The following is a 20,776-nucleotide window of genomic DNA, read 5'->3' as shown; positions in this document are numbered from 1 at the left end:
GTAAGCAACCTCTAAACATATTTATTAGATTCGTATTTGTTACATGACTGAAGTACACTCAGAAGCAAGTTTTTGTCTTTTCACTCTGGGCTGAAAGGTGTGGACAACTGCAAAATTATCTGGGTGGAACACATTTAACCTACTCTTTAGAATGGTACAGCACCAAAGGAGGGCATTCAGCCCACTGTGTCCATACTAGCTCTCTGGAAGACCATCATTGTGCTTTTACCATTAGCAGGAGTACACACAGGGATGGGTTTAGATTTCAAGTCCTAGAATGACTTAAGGGCTCTGTTATCAATCTGACAGATGTGTTGCTGTGTAATACATACTTTTTGACTGTATGTGACCTTTTTAATCTCCAAAGACAGGAGGTTGTATATACACATTGCTGAGGATCTGGTATTGAGCTAATATTTGGTTGCGTTCTAGTGAGTTGCTTCCATGATTCTGGAGGCCAACTCTGTAAAGCTGTGCTTATTTGACCCCTTGACCACTACATCCAACATCTTTGGAGTAATATGTACAGAGAGTGTTTAATGAACTGTAGTGCTAACAGCTGTCCCCACTGCAGTTGGATCTAACACCACTAGTGGGACTTAGAGAAAGCTTACACCTGTCAATAGATAATCCAGTCATCCACATTCTTTTCATTCTAAAGTAGTCATTTGCCTCACCAATAGCTTGCATTTAATACTACACTATGTCAGGTTTATATTATCTTCACAAATGGGATATGTTGGATGTCCCTCCCCATATAAACACATCTGCCAGCCACCAGGCCTACATATTTCCTGCTAATGATTAGATTTATACCCGGGAATTCATTGCCAGTGACTCAATTCTCCCACTGATTTAACTGGTCTGTATTGATATTCTCACCTTTTGGATAATGACATCCCATTCTCACCATTTCCCCATTCCTTCCTATTCCTCCATTTTATGAAAAGTGTTAACAACTCAAAGACAGTCATGTTGGGAATTACTAAACAAAAATGGCCTCCAAATTCTGGGAAAGGTAGAAATGAATAGATCGCCCTCTGTTTCTGACTGAATGTAATATTCTGTACAAGTGAGTGTCATCATCTCTCATCTTGACTGCCATGTAAACTGCATTGGGATGGAAAGTGAATTTGGTTAATGACTACAAGCATGGAGAAATGTATATTTATTAATCAAACTGAAATGTCACTTATTAAGCATAAATAATGCATTGACTACATCAAGGCATTTATACATCCTAATACACGTGTTATTGCAGTGGGTAGGCACTAGGTTTGGAACGATTGAACATACTTGTGAAGAGCAATTCCAAGTATAGGCCTATGATATTGTGCAGATTATTTGTTCATTGGTATGTTGCTGAGGGTCCAAAACTCCCTTCTTGATCCTGATATATGCTACTCCAGTGAATAGAGCGCAGCGAAAGGAATGAGTTTAGGCTCCCCCTCGGAGATAACGAATGCCCAGGCACCCAGATTACGTTTTAAGGACTATTTTTCAATTAGCTGCCACATCACATTTCTGAATACCTGCCATTCACTCTTGAAGCTAGAAGGTAGAAGAGGTAGAGAGGTGTGTGTGTGTGTACGTGTACTGTTATCATATCTCAGTTACGGAAAGGCAGGGAGAAAAAAAAGATACTCAGCTCCCACCATCACACAGCAGGATCTGCAATATGATCACACTCATCCTCACCCTCTGGAACCAGTTTGGATCCTTCCTCACAGCTTTGGCAGATTAAAGGATTTTTCTTTTATAAATAAAACCTTTTAACCTATGAAAGCATCATCAAACAGGCTAGTGAACTAACCAGCAGCCAGACAGAGACACTGTCAGCCACCTCTTTCCATCATCACTACTCAAGACACTTCTCAACATATTTACAGTGAAATGTGCATCTCGCAGGGTGAACAGATGTGTCTTGAATGGATTGAAGCCATGACCAGCTTTTTTTGGTCCATTTATAGAATGAGCCTGTGGAAATACTGCCTTCACTTCAGAGAGAGGGAGAGACTTAATGAGCTGAGAAGTCAGTTGGCATGCCAACACACACTGATGCTCACCTTCAGTGCCTTGCCAGGAAGAGAGCCACAAAGAACATAAGTGCTTTGGGATATCCTGAGGTCATGACAGACAGATACAAGTTTGTTCTAGATATAATGAAACTTCGCGCAGGAAGCTTTCTGATATTAACCCAAATAGAACTGAAGCTCAATTGCCAGGATATTCTTTGTCTGCTACATTTTAAGCATCCGTAACATTATCATGGGTTTCATATTATGGCACCACGAGTTGAATGGAGATGAAACAACTTCTATTTTGCAGCATTTTAAATAGAAATAGCACAGCCTTTGTCTATGAGAGAGAGCAGGAAGTAGAGAAACATAATCACAAATAGGATAGAATTTGCCAGCCATTAGGGGCCTATGAGCCATGGTTTGACCTCCCCTATTGGGAGGTAGCTCAGAAGTTGAAATATTTAATTTGATCGAGGGCAATAGATGGGTCATTTTGCAAATGAACCCTCAAAAGTTCTGAAGCAAGGTCATCTAACTGAAACGACAACTCGGTTAGTCTCTCGGCAGATGAAGCCAGGCCTACTATTTCCAGCACTTTCTGTTCAGCAAACATAAAATCTGAAAGTGTTACAAGGATCCAACACTCATGGGGGTCAGAGCAGGAATCATAAAACAAAATAGTTTGTAAGCCCAGAAGATTTCCAATCATTTGACATTTGCCTGATGCAGAGTCTTATATTTTATTTCATTTCACACAAAATCCTTACCCTAGATTAACTTCAGCTGTTTCTGCTGCAGGTTCATTGTGGAGGTCACCACTTGTTTTAAACAGCCCAAGTTGCATTGTTCAACATGGCATTTTGCATTCAGTGGGAATGACTACACTAACTCTTCAATTGCCCTTCAATGTTCTTCCATCCCTTTCCTGAAGATATCATCACTTTGGTTCCTTCAGTGCTGGCCATTCTTTCCATAGCAACTTGGGCAATGACTACCAGCTGCCAATTTAACCCTGGGAGCAAAAGGAGGCCTTAATCCTGTCCTAACACATCCACTTTCCAAGGGGTGACTGGTGCTCGGGAGCAGGAAGCCTGGTCAATCTTGTACTGCCTCCCCTTGGCAAGAGTGTCAGGGGGAGCGAGAGAATTTCAATACAACCAAAGTGATTCAACTACTCTGTCCCTTTGGTCCTCTCAGAGGCCAGTGTTCAATGATGCTTCAACATTAAAATGAGCACCCGAGCCTATTTATATGTAGAAACTGGTGGAAATTCTCAAGCACTGTGAATGGAGGGAGAAACAGATCTGCGGCCTTCTGCCACATGTTGAATGATGGCCTTGAAGGCAGGAACAAATGGATGCTCCAACATCTGGCAAAAGGTCACAGACTTGAAACATGAACTCCATTTCTCTCTTCACAAATGGGAGGGGCTGACCTGCTGGCTGTTGGCAACACTTGCTGATTTTATTTCAAATTTTCACCTTCCTTGGATCCTTTTTTTTTTTGCTTCTCAGCTCTCCACCCTGAGCACCTTCTACTGCTGTTGCAGGTACTTTGAACAGATTACACGACTAACCTTCCTCAGTACATACAAGCATTTTACTCAACTTGGAAGACTAATTTTCCAACTTATGCATTCTGGGGTCTATTTTTGGCTTTCGGGGTCTGGTCGGTGGCTCACACTGGTCACTATTCCCATGGCGGGGGTCCGCCACCACCGTGCTTCGGACTCACTTGCATTCACCAGGAGAGCTGGAAAGTGCTAAGCAGGCCACCCCAGCAGGGAAAGCTAGATTTGGTCATCCCTGTAGCTAGTGCTGGAGGTCTTTCTTACCGAGCGAGAGTGAGAGAAACTGCAGTGTGCAGGCCCTAACCAGCTACTACCTAAAATGACAAGCTGGGGTCCGGTTTGTGCCATACTTTTTAATATGGAAATCAAGGTCCTATCGCCTGGCATAGGCAGGTGCTTCTGACACCCCAAACTAGGTCCCTTTCAAATTGGCTGCAGTTTCATTGCCAGTTTTAATGGAGTGTGAAGGTCACGGCTCCATTCTGTGGTTGCAAATGCCAGGTGAAAAATGGGACAATAAGCTTGATTTTTGACCATCAGGTGTACTGTCCCAAGCATCAGGGACAGAGGCACCTTTCTTTAAAATAGCAGTGACCACACTGCCAGTGTTAACAAGTCAGAAAGGAGACTGATCCCATTTTGAAGTCATTTTGGAAAATCAGGCAATCGCTGCACAGGATTTCCTGACCACCAGATGTCAGTTGGTGATGATACAAGACGACCCTTAGTATGTAACATGTAGCTGACAGGTTGGAACTGTTTGCTGAAACACCCTGCAAAATCCTTCAGGTAATAAATTCAGGCACGCCAGGTGTTAACCATAGCAACACTTCCACAATACTGAGAGGACAAAAGATGCAAAGATATAAGGCACTGTTGGAAGTGGCAATCATGTCATAAACTTGGTCAAAGCTTTGGAGTTGTCTATTATCTCGCCCATTAATGCACTTTTAGCATTGAATTTCCTCACGTTACCTTCTTAATATGAAACAATGCTTATTATTGATGAGTTTACTGTTCACCCTTGGCTGTTTCATTTCCAGCTTCCATTACCACCATACTCCACAATGCTAAGATTTTGTGTACACGAGATGGGGAGAAATGTTTCCAACATGATGATGTCAATTTTCATCTGGGCTTTTTGCTGACGGCCACATTTTCCCCCACACCTGCTGGTTTCCTTCACTCACAGTTGTAACATCTTTGTCCCTTTTAGCTGTTTTAACAGAGGACAAGACAGTGACCCAGCAGCCAGGAAGCGAGGGGGAGGGGCCAGCCAAACCCAGCAGCCAGGAAGCGAGGAGGAGGGGCCAGCCAAACCCAGCAGCCAGGAAGCGAGGGGGAGGGGCCAGCCAAACCCAGCAGCCAGGAAGCGAGGGGGAGGGGCCAGCCAAACCCAGCAGCCAGGAAGCGAGGGGGAGGGGCCAGCCAAACCCAGCAGCCAGGAAGCGAGGGGGAGGGGCCAGCCAAACCCAGCAGCCAGGTAGCGAGGGGGAGGGGCCAGCCAAACCCAGCAGCCAGGTGCAAAGCTCAGACTGTCACCAAAACACCTGGGAAGTCCAAACCGTCACAGCTGCATTGAAGTCAAGTAAAAATACATGGCAGGAACAGCAGATGTTCCTCCCTAACCTCCCTCTATCCAGGTATTAAAGCTTTCTAACGTCTGGTTAGAACCAGTTGGTGAGCTGTACTTTCCACCAGGTGCTTCTTAAGTCTACTGAAAAAGCCAGCTGCTGAACTAGAGAGTACTTAACTGAAAATACCCTTCTCAACACTTCCTGTTTACATATTCATCCATCCTTCAAGCACACACATTACAGGCAAAATCGGAAAGCTGCACACCTGACTTTGTGAAATTTTAAAACCTTGAGCAAGGTTGTGCTTGGAGGTTGTTTTGATGCTCGCTCCGTTTGAGTTCGCCCTGTCCCACCTCTTGTGTTTCACACGTGGTCCGTCGTGGCAAATGCAGCCTGAGTTGGTACATCACAGTTACAATAGCACCTGCTACCCAGCCAGCCACATATCGTCTGGCCATCAGGCTGAACGTTGACAAAGGAACAGGAAGAGCGCAGGAGACAATCTGTTCCGGATAATTTAAAGCCGAATTGTCTGCTAAAACTTTTCCAGGCAGGGTAAATAATGTGAATAAGCAGCTACAACACTCAAATAATTGGAGCGAAGGTTGGGGTGGGGTGGGGTGTGGCGGGGGGGGTGCGGGTAGGGTGGTGCGGACTGCGAGTAATTTTCATTTGGACTCTATGTAATGCCAAGTCGCATATAAAACAGGCTTATCTCTACAAATTTACTCTGTGCTTGCCTGTAACATGCATCCATGTTTGAGGTCTGTTCCAAATGTAAAATGGTAGGCAAAATAAATGGTGATACTACATCACATTATGCCAGGGAGCTGTAAGCTGGAGCCTGCTTTTGACCTATTAGATCTGTGCATCTAGTAATTAAAGCACGTTGTACTGGGCAGCGCTGTTATCAATTTGCATCGACTCACATTCACACTCTGCCGTGCTACTCTTCAACTTGAACAAGGCATATTACACGAGACAGCTCAGCATTTTGGATGGAATCACATTTAAAATCCGTGAGTAAATAAACACACTTTGCAACTTGGAAAAGTGATGTTTGAAAGCTCTGGAGATTCAGTGAAAGGCTGCAAAGGTAATTTTGGATTAGTTCACCATGGAACACAGCTCAGTGAAAACTTCATTGCTTGCTATTTTCCTCCCCCAAGTGGGTTTTTTTTTTAAAAAATAGTTACATCTGCATTCATTTTACTTACTGTACTGAAGGAGTAGTGCATTGTCGGAGGTGCCGTTTTTCAGATGAGATGTTAAATCAAAGCCCCGTCCGCCTACAAAAGGTAGATGTAAAGGATCCCATGGCACTAGATTGAGGTTTCCCCTGTGTCCTGGACAACACTTATCCCTCAATCAGCATCGCTAAAATAATCAGCATCGCTAAAATAGATTATTCAGTCATTGTTATTGTAAGGTGTTGTGTGTAGGTCTCACAAAGAGGTTCTGAGTCTTGTATAGTTTAACAGTTAAGTGTTTATCAGCTACTCATAGCTAAGACCTTATACTGTTTATTTGTACAAAGCTAAGAGCTATCTCCATGCTTGCCTGTACACATGTCTCTGTCCAGTAAAAGACTGTCCTCAAGCCTCAGGTCACGTGTTCCTTTATATCGTAGTGTGGGCAGTACTGTACCCAGTCCCACATTAAACCTTTCTATGCCAGACTCTTAGACGACAATGATCACATTGTTGTTTGTGGGAACTTGCACTGCACGAATTAGCTGCCATGTTTCCTACAATTCAACAACAGTGATGACTTTTCAAAAGTACTGCATTGGTTGCAAAGCACTTTGAGATGTCATGAGGCTGTGTAAGGCTCGATACAAAACCAACCAAGTTGTGAAAAGTTAATGGTCTACTCCTGTCTTGTCGGTAAGGAACCCCTCGAGTCCTCGCCAGTCTGGCCCACCTGGGACTCGAATCAAACTATGCCCATTGAAATGGGCTAGCAAACCACTCAGTCATACAGGCATTCACTAAGAGGACTCAGCACCACTCACTCTGCAATGAATGCAGCCCTGCTTTAGCGGAGAACAATTAAATGTGCAAAATGCTGCAACCTTTTACCTTGAAGCTAAAACACTATCTCCTTACTACAGGAGGCAAGAAAGCGTGTAAATTAATCAAAGTGTCAGAATATTTCATTTGAATATACATTAAATTGCCTCTGTTTTATGGTTATCTACCTAATTATTAAATGAGATAACCAACAGTATTAAGAGCAAGCCAGTTAGAACAAGAAGGGATAATCTCTCCCCCTGGCAAAGGCCTGCTCCAGTTGCTATTCTCCTGCTCCCTAACAATGGTGCATTCGTTATTAATCACTGTCTGCACACGAATGCTATGTGCTGCACTCAGTGCATCCCTCCATTTTGCTGTGACTGTAAACACATTCAAAGGGTAAAACCGGTTCAGGGAATTTCAATTTAATCTCATGTTTGAGTAGCCTAATTGATTCTCGTCATCAGATTCTCGCATTGGAGACAGCAATAAATGATAGCTGCAGGCGCCAAGCCCCAGTAAAAGCACTATTTTGGAGTGAAGGTTTCTCCCAGATTCAACCTTGTGGAAAAAGGGTCTGAAACACAGTCATTGCAGAACAGACATAAATCAATCTTACTACTCAATTCTTCATCATATTGCTCATTACAGACAAATGTGACTCAGAGGGTCCCGTAATTGTCGATAAACTCTTCCATAAATAAAACTGGCAATACATCTTTCCCCTTGCCAAAGCTATTAAACCACAGAGGCAGAAAATAATATTGCAATCGAGGATAGTATATTGGTAGTACAATCAGAAAATCTTTTTAATCCTGCAATTCCTTAAGTTCCCATCTTCCCCTCTGCTCATCCTGCTGCAGCGAAAAACTGGGATGAACCCCAATTCAAAGCAGTGCCACGAGTGAGCGCAAAATGCGAATGTAGGTGTTCCTACAGCAAGCTATAGCCAGGATTTATTTCCAAATTATTCTTTTTTGAAAAACTGCAGCTTCCATTGTTATTTTCTGAATTTCTCCTCATCTCACCCACGGACTGCACACTGTGCCCCTCTCTCAGCCCCGTCACCCACTCACACTGTGCCCCTCTCTCAGCCCCGTCACCCACGCACACTGTGCCCCTCTCTCAGCCCCGTCACCCACTCACACTGTGCCCCTCTCTCAGCCCCGTCACCCACCACACTGTGCCCCTCTCTCAGCCCCTTCACCCACTCACACCGTGCCCCTCTCTCAGCCCCGTCACCCACTCACACTGTGCCCCTCTCTCAGCCCCATCACCCACTCACACTGTGCCCCTCTCTCAGCCCCATCACCCACTCACACTGTGCCCCTCTCTCAGCCCCGTCACCCACTCACACTGTGCCCCTCTCTCAGCCCCGTCACCCACTCACACTGTGCCCCTCAGCCCCATCACCCACTCATACTATGCCCCTCTCAGCCCCGTCACCCACTCACACTCTGCCCCTCTCTCAGCCCCGTCACCCACTCACACTGTGCCCCTCTCCCAACCCCATCACACACTGTGCCCCTCTCTCAGCCCCGTCACCCACTCACGCTGTGTCCCTCTCTCAGCCCCGTCACCCACTCACACTGTGCCCCTCTCTCAACCCCATCACACGCTGTGCCCCTCTCTCAGCCCCGTCACCCACTCACGCTGTGCCCCTCTCTCCGCCCCGTCACCCACTCACACTGTGCCCCTCTCTCAGCCCCGTCACCCACTCACACTGTGCCCCTCTCTCAACCCCATCACACACTGTGCCCCTCTCTCAGCCCCGTCACACACTCACACTGTGCCCCTCTCTCCGCCCCATCACCCACTCACACTGTGTCCCTCTCTCAGCCCTGTCACCCACTCACACTGTGCCCCTCTCTCAGCCCCGTCACCCACTCACACTGTGCCCCTCTCTCAGCCCCATCACCCACTCACACTGTGCCCCTCTCTCAGCCCCATCACCCACTCACACTGTGCCCCTCTCTCAGCCCCATCACCCACTCACACTGTGCCCCTCTCTCAGCCCCATCACCCACTCACACTGTGCCCCTCTCTCAGCCCCGTCACCCACTCACACTGTGCCCCTCTCAGCCCCGTCACCCACTCACGCTGTGCCCCTCTCTCAGCCCCGTCACCCACTCACACTGTGCCCCTCTCTCCGCCCCGTCACCCACTCACACTGTGCCCCTCTCTCAGCCCCATCACCCACTCACACTGTGCCCCTCTCTCAGCCCCATCACCCACTCACACTGTGCCCCTCTCTCAGCCCCATCACCCACTCACACTGTGCCCCTCTCTCAGCCCCATCACCCACTCACACTGTGCCCCTCTCTCAGCCCCGTCACCCACTCACACTGTGCCCCTCTCAGCCCCGTCACCCACTCACGCTGTGCCCCTCTCTCAGCCCCGTCACCCACTCACACTGTGCCCCTCTCTCCGCCCCGTCACCCACTCACACTGTGCCCCTCTCTCAGCCCCATCACCCACTCACACTGTGCCCCTCTCTCAGCCCCATCACCCACTCACACTGTGCCCCTCTCTCAGCCCCATCACCCACTCACACTGTGCCCCTCTCTCAGCCCCATCACCCACTCACACTGTGCCCCTCTCTCAGCCCCGTCACCCACTCACACTGTGCCCCTCTCAGCCCCGTCACCCACTCACGCTGTGCCCCTCTCTCAGCCCCGTCACCCACTCACACTGTGCCCCTCTCTCCGCCACGTCACCCACTCACACTGTGCCCCTCTCTCAGCCCCATCACCCACTCACACTGTGCCCCTCTCTCCGCCACGTCACCCACTCACACTGTGCCCCTCTCTCCGCCCTGTCACCTACACACACTGTGCCCCTCTCTCCGCCCCATCACTCACTCACGTTGTGCCCCTCCCTCCGCTCCATCTCCCGCTCACACTGTGCCCCCCTCTCAGCCCCGTCACCCACTCACGTTGTGCCCCTCCTCCCGCCCCATCAGCACACCCTGTGCCCCCCGCCACCCTCTCAGCCACACCCTGTGCCCCTCCCTCCGCCCCGTCACCTAAACACCGTGACCCTCTCTCTCTGCCCATTAAGCCACACACACTGTAGCCATCTCTCTCCTCATCACACACATCATGTGGTGCCCCTTTCCCCAACGACCTACACACCCTGGGCCCCCATTGCCCACACTCCTTGTGTCCTTCCCCTGCCCTCATCCTGATACCATCAGAAATCGCACCCCATACCCCCCATCAAGAAAGGGAACCTGTTTTCCAACCTCTCTCAATGTCACTGAATCAATGCTCCTTCCACAAGGGCATCGTCTCCGTGAACCTTCTGAGTTTGCCCTGTCCTCCAATACTCATGGCTGAACTGAGCAAATGCACTGGATGATCGATTGCTATGGGTATCAGATGAACGAGAATTGACTTTCAAAGGCCAAGGATGGATTAGTTCCAGTGAGGAGCCACATTCGTGTTTTATGCGTGAGTATATTCATTAATGCAAAGTGATTTAGGTCTCGTTGGATGTTAGTGCAGAATTCAAAGCTGTAACTAATTGTAAGTGAAGGATAATGATATTATGATAAAGAGTTCTTGGTTTCAGGAATATTAATGAACAAATATTAAAATCCTGCAACTACTTTCCAGACAGCAGGTTATAAAACCACCATCTGATCAGGGAGGACTTCATCCATCTTTCCACAATTAAACCATAAAATATGAAGCCCAGGATCATTTTCAGAATTTTGATAATGACAAGATAAGGAAATAAATTAGGCTGAATCAAGAATTTATAACTAAATTCTGTGTAGTTTAATGCAACTTGTCAGGCTACACGAAAGAACTTGGGACTTTGTCTGCTGAATCATTAATTCCTTGTGTTCAGTTTTTTCCCTCTACATTGCCTTGACCTACTTGTTCCTGATGCAGGTACGACTCTCTGTGGTTTGACACGTCACAGTGTTACTTATTGCTGTAAACCAATATGGCATCTGACAGTGTGTGTCACTGTTCACCGTGTTATAGTGAAGGGGGACAGTGACCTGCTCTGGCAGGACATCCGGCTGGAGCTGAGGAGGTGGGGGGCAGGGGGAGAAATAGGGGGCTGGAGCTGGGAGGGGTGACATGGGCTGGATCAGGGGACACGGGGCAGTGTGGGACACTGGGCTGGGCCAGGGGGTCAGAGGGCAATGTGTCGATTTGTAGTGTGGCGTATTGTTCTTCATAAATCTCATTCTGTCATTGATGCATATAAAGGTGCAATTCCTCTTTAGGATGTAAACTCTTGCCACCAGGCCATACAGACTTTGCTGCACCTGATTTATATGGACAAGCTGTGAATGAGAGAGGTGCCCTCTCCAAATTGTAAGGTTTAGTGTAGTCCCGAGTGGAATGGAATTCGAGGAAACAATGGTTATCTACCAGTGCGCGTGTCCTGTGGGGAATGAACTCTTGTAATACTGATCCTGACATTGCAATAAAAATGTCAAAATAGTTTGAAACATAGCACATTAAAAATTTCTACAAATGTTCTATAGTCACATGATGAACTAACTCCTTAACAAACTGACATAAACAATTGGCACTGGGTGACTTTTATCACAGTGATTACAGAATGACAGACTTGTGCTCCCATTTGAAGAATGAGATCCTAGAAGACTCTCATTGGCTTCTAAAATAGATAGGAGTTTGCATCCTGTACTAAGTCACATGTATCACCAAAAAGCCTTTTCATCATCTGCCGAACTGCCTTCACCTCCTCTCCCATCAGGACACAGCCCAGAAGATCACAACAACTCGAAAACTTGAAAGTCAAAAGCAGATGGTGGATCAGGAACTAGATCCCTGTCTCAGAAATCCACAGATCCAGCTACACCAACAACCCAATGGGCACTTTTTAGGAAAGCACATATGGGAAACAAAAAATTAAGGTGCACCCAAAACAGGCGTTTTTCTCTTACCCAACTTTGCAGAACACAGGAGTAATATAATACTGAAGTGAGAGGAAAATATATTCTTTTTTTCATCAAAAAAAATCCACTCCACAGAATCCCAGAAATTTACACAGTGAAGGAGACCATTCAGCCCATCATATCTGTGATAACTCTTTGAAGGAGTAGTCGTGCTGAGTCCCACGTGCCCATTTTTTGTTCCATACCCTGCAAGTTCCTCATTCTCTGCCCAACCCTCTTAAAATTCTTCATGGAATCAGCTTTTCAGCTACACCATTCTAGATCTCAAGAACTAAATGGAAAATACTCTTATACCCCCCCTTCGATCATTTTCCCCTGATTTTGAATCCGTGCCCTCTGGTTAATGAGCTACTTGCCAGATGGAATGTTTCATTATCTTGAAAACCTCAATTAGGTCATCTTTTTCCTTTCCCTATTTGAAGGAAAACAACCCTAATATTTCCAACTTCTTTAGACAAATGAAGTCCCTCTTGCCTCGTAACATCCTGGTAAACCTCCTCTGCACCCTTTCTGTGGGCTTTACATCATTACTGAAATGTGATGTCCAGACTTGTCACAATTCTCCAGCTGAGGCTGAACAAGCGATTGATAAATTTCTAGCATAAATTTCTTTACTTTTATATCCTACTCCTCTATTTATAAACCCAAGAAACCCATGTTATTTTTAACCACCTCACCAAATCGCCCTGTCACCTTTAAGGATTTGTGTATATGGACACCAAGGTCTCTCAGTTCATGTACACTTCTCAAAATCAGGCTGGTTAGAGAATGGAGAAGTATTTGTTCACAAAGCCATGATGCAGTTAAGTGAATCATACTGAAATGCTTCACTTTGTAATAAACACTCCATGCCAACAGCAGAAAAAGGACACGTGACATTTCTGCCACCCCCATAAAAACTAATGGCCACACAAAATGTTTTATGAAGATTATGTCCCTTCAAGTGGAATGCAGAGCACCATAATAAACATTTTGTTCCTTTTGGAGTTCACAGTGCGTTGTTGGATCAACTATTTTTATCCATATTTTGAACATGGTGTATGGCAAGAAAATTATAGCATTGTGTTGTGGTTTACAGTCTCCCACCCAGTTGACCTTTGTCACAATCCCAGTAGAATGCTGCATCCTGTATAATACCTTTGTTTGGAGCACAGAGCTGATTAACCACTTCACTGCTATCACTTGTGAAATGATCATATTCCGCCTCAAAAGTTTTGCTGCTTCATTTCCTGCTACTAGTACTGTAGCTGTCCTGAAGGTGTCAACTCCCTGCAGGCCACAGCTCAGTACAAAATGGGCTAATCCTGGTCCCAATCCTCATTCTGACATTTCCAACAATAATAGAAACCCCAGTTAATTTGTTTTTCCCTTCCCTGCCAGCTCATAAACGAACCTTTGAGCCATCAGGTCAATGATCCCACCATTCCTACTGCCCTTGATAAGGTTAGCAATCTCATGACAGCCCAGCAACTGAACCCAGCAATCTCATGACAGCCCAGCTATGACTCAGCTTGAACTAACTAAAACCATCTGCAAAATCCAAATATATTTCAAATTGGAAACAAAAATTACACATCAAAAAGCACAGTCAGATCAAAAATGCTCTCCAAAAGCCTGTTATTGATAGTTTAAGGATATCCGCTCCAGAGCATATTTTTTAAAAATACTAACGGTTTTGGAATCCGAATTTTCTATTTGTAATTTGAAAGGATTATATTTTGGACTTAAATTGGCCCCATTCTTCCCTCATCCACGTGCACATTCCCTCAAACAGCAATGTTGACAGGGGAAGTATTCAAGCAAGTTCTCAGGAGCTGGCACAGGATTAAAAAAAAACCCACCTCTTCTAACGCTACCTCCACTGCCCCCAGCCATTCCCTTCCTCTCTTGAATAGACTGGTGCAGACTGCAATGAAAGGCTCTTTCGCTGGAGGCTGAATTTGTCTTTCATTGACCCCACCCATAATTTCATAGATCGTGAGCTCCTGTTTGGATAATTTAAATCTTCCATTTACTGTACCGTTCTGTCACTGCATTTTCTAATATCTTCAAAGGAACTTTTATCACTGCAAAATGAGGGGCCGGGGCAGTCACAAATCCTGTATTAACCAGGGCACATGATCCAAAAGCTCTCTCCCTGCACTACCTTCACTGCCAGCAGCATTTTGAAGTTTTTCACTCCCATTTTACTTTTTGGCCTCAATTTACATTAAATTCAGATCATGAACGGTAGTGTTGTTGGGATAGTGCCTTCCCCTAAAAAAAAAAGTGCTTCTGCAAGAGGTGACACTGCCCCTTTAATTATACTGATCAGTCAGTTAACAATCTAAAATAGGCCCTAGAGCTGTGGGGAGTAACAATGTACCAAAAACAGCTGGCTGTGTGTTCATCAAAACAGGAACAAGAAACATAGGGGAAATGAGTGTACTCAGATGTCAAAGGAGCAGAGGATGTATCTGGAATATCTCATATTTGAAACCTTTACAGTGGTTACCAACGACTTCAGATTCCAAGCTCTCCCTACGTTCTCCACTCGTCTAGAAGTGAGGAAAATTTAATAAGGAAAGCAAAATACTGGCGACACTGGAAATCTGAAATGAAAACAGAAAATGCTGGAAAAGTTCAGCAGGTCTGGCAGCATCTATGGTGAGAAACAATTAACATTGAGTCCATTTGACTGTTTTCTCTCTCCACAGATGCTGCCAGACCTGCTGAGTTTTTCCAGCATTTTCTGTTTACGTTTCAAATATTATGTTAGCCTTTACTACAAAGGGATTGCCATATAAACAAGTCTTACCACAATTGTATAGGGCATTAGTAAGACCATAGCTAGTGTACTGTGTACACAATTAGTCTCCTTAGCAAAAGAAAGATATACTTGGCTTAGAGGGAGTGCAATAAAGGTTCATGAAAATCGTTCCTGAGATGTCCAATGAGGAGAAATTGAGTAGAAAAGGTCTTTATTCCCTGGAGTTTAGAAAAACGTGAGGTGACCTCATTGAAACAAAGTTCTTACAGGGTGGTTGATGGGAGTAGGTTTTCCCTGGCTGGAGAGTCTAGACTTGGGGATCTTGGAATAAGGGGTCAGCCATTTAGAACTGAGAAATTTCTTGACCAATAGGGCTGTGAATCTTTGAAATTCTTTATTATAAAGAGCTCTGGATGTTCAGTCATTGAGTACATTCAAGTCAGAGATCAACATAAAGGATTTGGAGGATATGGAGATAGTGTGGGAGTCTGTATCTGAGGTAGCAATTCATCATGACCTGACCGAAAGGCAGAGCAGCTCGAGGAGCTGAATGGCCTACTCCTGCTTCCATTATATTATGGTCTTAAAGCTGAGGTCCAGCTAAATGGGTGTCGATGGCCACTCATGGTCATTCTTTATGTAGTGAGTGTTGGTGAGTGTCAGCAATCCACCAGATCATTGGTGGGATGTGCCTAATAGTGTCTGAACCCATTACCCAGCAGGATTGTGACTGCACTCCTTCATCAGGTTACCATGACCCCCAAATGAGATCATCTTACTCAGGAACAACTGAGATGTTATTAGAATTGTTTTCCTGCACAGTTCATGTTTCAATTCTTGCAACACCATGAAATGAGTGATTTAATTGGAGGATATCAATCCAATCAACACGGACAGAGTTGTGAGACTATCCCTCCCCACCCGACAAGGCACTAACTCAAAACCTCCTGCCTGTGCCTCACTGGCATTTTATATATGGAAGGGTTCTATCCAATTGGTTGGCCACTTCATTTTAAATATTAGCAAAGAAAAAATGTTCTGTCTGCTGCCTCCAAACATGAAAATGTAGCTGGCGATTCAGTGACATTCTGTACCTATATAAAAGCACGAATGCACAGCCACGAGTATTAGTCAGATCTGCGAGCTGACTGTCACTTTACGGTCAGAAGCTGGTACCTGCATTGGCCATACCTGTCCGAGTCAGAATGTTCCTTGTTCAAGCCCCACTCCAGAGACTTCAGCACATGATTAAAGCTGACACTTCTGTGCAGCACCGGACAGATATTAAAGAGATCAAGATATTAAACCTTTAATATCAAGATATTAAAGATGTAAAGGATCTCATGTGAGGATTCAAAGGACAGGAGAGTTCCCTCTAGTGTCTTGGTCAATCATTATTCCTCAATTAAATAATTGCCACTTAGCCAAATTCCTGACCAGTGCCTGTAGAATTGTACCCAAGAGACACACTGCACCAAATTCTGTTCTTTGAAGATTTCAGGGTTTCTTTTTAAAGTTACTTAAAAACTAGTATTAAAAAGTTCATAATCCTTCAGATCCTTCAAGAGAGGAAGGAGTGGGAAGAAAAAGTGGAGTGGAAAGGTTTTTTTTTTCAAAAACAAAGAGCAAACACACAGATTTTGGATGCCCCTATGTTGAGCATCATCCCTAGGATGAGGGAGCAGGTGGGTAATTCCTGACAATGCTGCTCTGAGAAAGTTAGCTGTAACTTGGATTGGCCCTTTCTACCTGCCAAAGTAATATCTGACCTCCATCTGGTCTCCTTTTCAAAATTCAGGCTGGAACAAGTCTGGAGATAACAGCTTCCAGCCTGATCTCTAACACGTGGAATCATAGAATGATGCAGCACAGAAGAGGACCAATTTACCCATTGAGCCTATATTGGAAGTATACAATGTGAGGTGCAGCAATGTGTCATATTGAGAACATCTAGAATTATTGATAGATGTGCCTTCAGAATGACTGTCATCCCTTCAAATCAGAAAATGGGTAAAGGGGCAAAGAGTGTAAGGCACCTTGTGCTCATGATCTAGGACCAATGCATTGGTCAGGGATGGGAAAGGGGTTTGGGATCTTGTGTGGTCCATGAACATGAACATACATCAGCAGCTCACCTCTCCACTATCACAACTATTCAAATTCAGGGTTTTCCTACTCTCAAGTGCAGTTCTGGATCTTAGGTCAAGGCTGTTGACAGCCAGATTGGGGCTGTGCCCTGTCTCAAGAATCCATGGGATGTGATTGAGCTGAAGTTAGGATTTGGATTCAGTACAGCAACAGGCTTAAGCGTTTTAATCAAGCTCTGACCCACCAGCCATCCTTCAGATAATAAAATCTCTCAAATTGTAACATCAAACCCAAAGGCTTTAACTCATCCAAGACATTGAAATCACCACTGGCTGATGTCCCTCCAAACCACTGGGAGTAGTGCAAAAAGAAATTATTCATTTCAAAATAAGAACATAAATAGCAGTAGGCCATTCGGTCCCTCAAGCCTGCTCCACCATTCAGTAACACAAGGCTGATCATCTACTCGGCTGCACTATTCCCATATCATCCGATACCCTTCGGATCTATCCATCTGCCCAAAAATGGAGCATCCACTACCTTCTGGGGTTGAGAATTCCAGAAGTTCGCAAGCCTCAGTGAAGAAATTTCTCCTCGTGTCAGTCCTCAGCAGCATCTGAGACTATAGCCAGGATTTTCCAGCCCCTTTGTGGTGGGAGCCGCCATGGGGAATTCAGCAGCCCAGCCAAAAGCCCACCGACTTTCAGCGGGACTGGGCGACCCTGGTGGTGGGCAAGTCCAGGAAATCCCACCCCATGTCCCACGTTCTAGACTTCCTAGTCAGGCAAAACATCTTTCCAGTATTTACCCTGTCAGTCTGGCCCCTTGAGAATTTATACATTTCAGTGAAATCAACTCTCACTCTTCTAAATTGGAGGAAATATACTTATCTGTCCTCATAGGACAATTTCCTCATACCAGGAATCAGTCTAGTCAACCTTAGTTACAGTCCCTCAAAGTCAAATGTGTCCTTCCTTAGGTAAAGAGGCCAAAACTGTACACAGTATTCGAAGTGTGGTCTCACCAAAGTCCTGTACAATTGCTACACTCTTGTATTCCAATCCCTTCGTACTAAAGGCCAACACACCATTGCCTTCTTAATTGCTTGCAATAGCTGAGTGTTAACTTTCCGTGCCATGTACAAGGTTCCTCTGAATACCCAGTCTCTCATCATTTAAAAGGATTCTGCTTTTCCGCCTTTCCGACCAAAGTGGATAACATCATACGTCTTCACATTATATTCCAGCTCCCATATTCTGGCCCACTGACTTAATATATTTATATTCCTTTGAAGACTCTTTGCATCCTACTCACTGTTTACTTTCCCACCTAAGTTTGTATCATTAACAAACTTGAATATATATCACTAGGTGCTCATCTAAATCATTGATATAGATGGTTAACAGCTTAGGCCTAAGCACCCCCCCATCAGTTACATCCTGTTCTCCTGAAAATGACACATTTATGCCTATTCTGTTTTCGATCGGTTAACCAATCCTCAATCTATGGCAATCTATTACCCTAATCTCAGCCCTAACTTTGCGTGATTACCTCTTGCGAGACAGTTTATCAAATGCTTTGTGAAAATCCAAATATATCCAACCACTGAATGTAGTATATAAATATTTAAATATGATCTGAATATTTCAAACGGGTTGCCATGGCTGAAAACATGCTATTCAGCAACTGAAGGTAACATTTGTCTTTGGCTAATACAAGCGTGATAAGGACAGACGTATAACGTGCTGATTGATATGTTTAAACCATCACAGTCCAATAAACTGTCTGCAGCGTGAAAAGATCCATGTCCTATTTTTTCGGGGGGGGAGGGAGGGGGAGGGAGGGGAAGAGAGAGGGAGAGAGAGACAGACAGACAGGGTTTTGAAGGTGATTTTGAAAAGACTGCACTTTTCCCAGTATGTGTACAGCATTAATCTTGAATATTCCAGTGACTTCCAGCTCGGTCTATTCAACAATGATCCCCAGGAAAACCATGCTGGTAGATTATGACAATACAGAAGCGATCAAAAGGCCTTTCCATTTGGAAAAATAACTGCTTAAGCAGCTGTGAAACTGTGCCATTAATGCGGAGCTGGGGACGAAAAGGGATATGGTCATTTCTGCTGTACATTCACGCGAGAAATAGCAGCAGAGGGCCGATTACTCAAACATCCACGTTGGATTCGGCATGCTAATCGGCACTGATCTCAAAACGGTTAAACCACAAGGGCCACTGCAGCGAAAAGCAGCTGGCATCCTGTCAAGTTACATCAATTTCTCCCCCCTTTTTTTATTTTGGTGCCTTAGCTCCATAAATAGGACAGGCGACTGTGGTTAATGGCCTTACCTGCATTATCTGTGCCTGGTTTCCCTCTGTGTTTCCGAGCCAGCTCACCGGCAACAATCTCTGCTGGCCCCTGTACAGGTGTATCAGCCTCAGGTGTCTCGAAATTCGCTTCGGAGTCAGAACTGTAGGGGAGCAGGAGGAGGAGAAAGGAGAAAATGAAGAATTTTTCCCTTCGGAGATCAACTTTCATTGATTCTCTCTTATTGCACCGACACCTTCCTTTCTCAACCGTGCCTACCTCCCTCACACAACAACCTCTTTACCCCCACCTCCCACCCCAGTCTTTTATTTCCATCAAGACAGCAACTCGCCTGAAGCTTAACCTTTTCTCTTCGGGTTTTGAATCTTCATCTTCATTGTCCTCAGCTCCCGCTCCTGCTCGAACCACAGACCACGTCCACTTCGCCCACTGAATGGGAGACAAGATCTGCCATGGACTGAAAGCCATTGGAAACAAAATAGCCTGCTCAGAGGGGCTGCTGCTGCTGCTGCTGCTTCTCACAAAATGGAGGGAAACTTAAAAAAAAAATTACTGGCGTGTGTGTGTGTGTGTGTGTGTGACTAACTGAATGTGGGCTTCTGCTAAAATCACGGATGTGGTTACATGTGAAACATCAAGTCAGTTTCTTCCGCTGCCTGCAGCCTGGCGTTTTGCTTGCAATTGCATGACAGTCTCAGTACTTTCTCTCACTGGGTTCCAGCAACTTTCCAACAGACCGGAGTTATTTTTGCTCCCATTCTGCGGCCCACTTGGGAGGGAGGGAGGGAGAGAGGGTGTGGAGGGAGAGAATGGGGGAAAGGAAAAAAAAAAAATAGCGCACAAGTCCGCTCTCATCCAGCGCTCTCCCTCCGCCAGCATCTAAATGCCAAACAAGAATCAGCTGGGTGGCAGATAGCAGAAGCATTCTCTCAAGATCCGCCCCTCAGATTGTACTAACCCGATTTGAGGATGGGGGGCGGGGGGGTTTGGTGGTGAGAGAGAGAGAGAGAGAGAGATCTGTCAGCGTGTTTGTTATCCTGTGAGCCAGTCCCCCCTGTGTTTTTTTTTCTGTCAGGATGATGGTTAAATCCAACCTGCAGAACTCACTGCTACTGAGACTTCCAGCAAAGCGAGTTCATTAAAGCTCAACAGCAGCTCCGAATGTAAAAATAACTTCACATCCATGACAGCAAGGAAGCTGCTTCAAAGACGGCTGGTCCTGTACTGTGATGGCAAGGAAAACTTAAAGCCAAACACCCAGGATGATACACATACACATTACTCCTAGGATAGGTTCTAAACTTGACATCAATGTCCTTTATAAATTATTTAGTAGATTCGTGAATCATAGAATGGTGACAGCACAGAAGGAGGCCATTCGGCCTATCGTGTCTGTGCTGGCCCCCTGAAGGAGCAATTTACTGAGCCCCGCTCCACCAGCTCCCTGCACATTTTTTCCTTTTTGGATAATAATCTAATTCCCTTTT

At 45.3% G+C, this 20,776-nt stretch overlaps 1 protein-coding gene across 2 annotated transcripts in view; it reads right to left on the bottom strand.

Annotated features, from left to right (window-relative positions):
* The window catches only part of tacc1 (transforming, acidic coiled-coil containing protein 1), a 90,647-nt gene extending 70,470 nt beyond the window's left edge, over window positions 1-20,177 (bottom strand). Inside the window, exons 1-2 of one of the 2 annotated variants that reach the window (XM_078565620.1) lie at window positions 19,621-20,177; window positions 19,310-19,431 (exon numbers count right to left, since the gene is read on the bottom strand). In XM_078565620.1, coding sequence (XP_078421746.1) covers window positions 19,310-19,431; window positions 19,621-19,757 — 259 coding nt within the window. In that variant the 5' untranslated portion in view covers window positions 19,758-20,177. The remainder of the gene's footprint in view (window positions 1-19,309; window positions 19,432-19,620) is intronic. The other variant, XM_078565619.1, reaches the window with a different exon arrangement.
* Window positions 20,178-20,776: the final 599 nt, after the last annotated feature.

Source organism: Cetorhinus maximus, chromosome 20, assembly GCF_964194155.1.
Source record: "Cetorhinus maximus chromosome 20, sCetMax3.hap1.1, whole genome shotgun sequence".
Taxonomy (NCBI): domain Eukaryota; kingdom Metazoa; phylum Chordata; class Chondrichthyes; order Lamniformes; family Cetorhinidae; genus Cetorhinus; species Cetorhinus maximus.
Note: the sequence above shows the minus strand (reverse complement) of the source record. Positions and strands in the feature narration are given on the sequence as shown.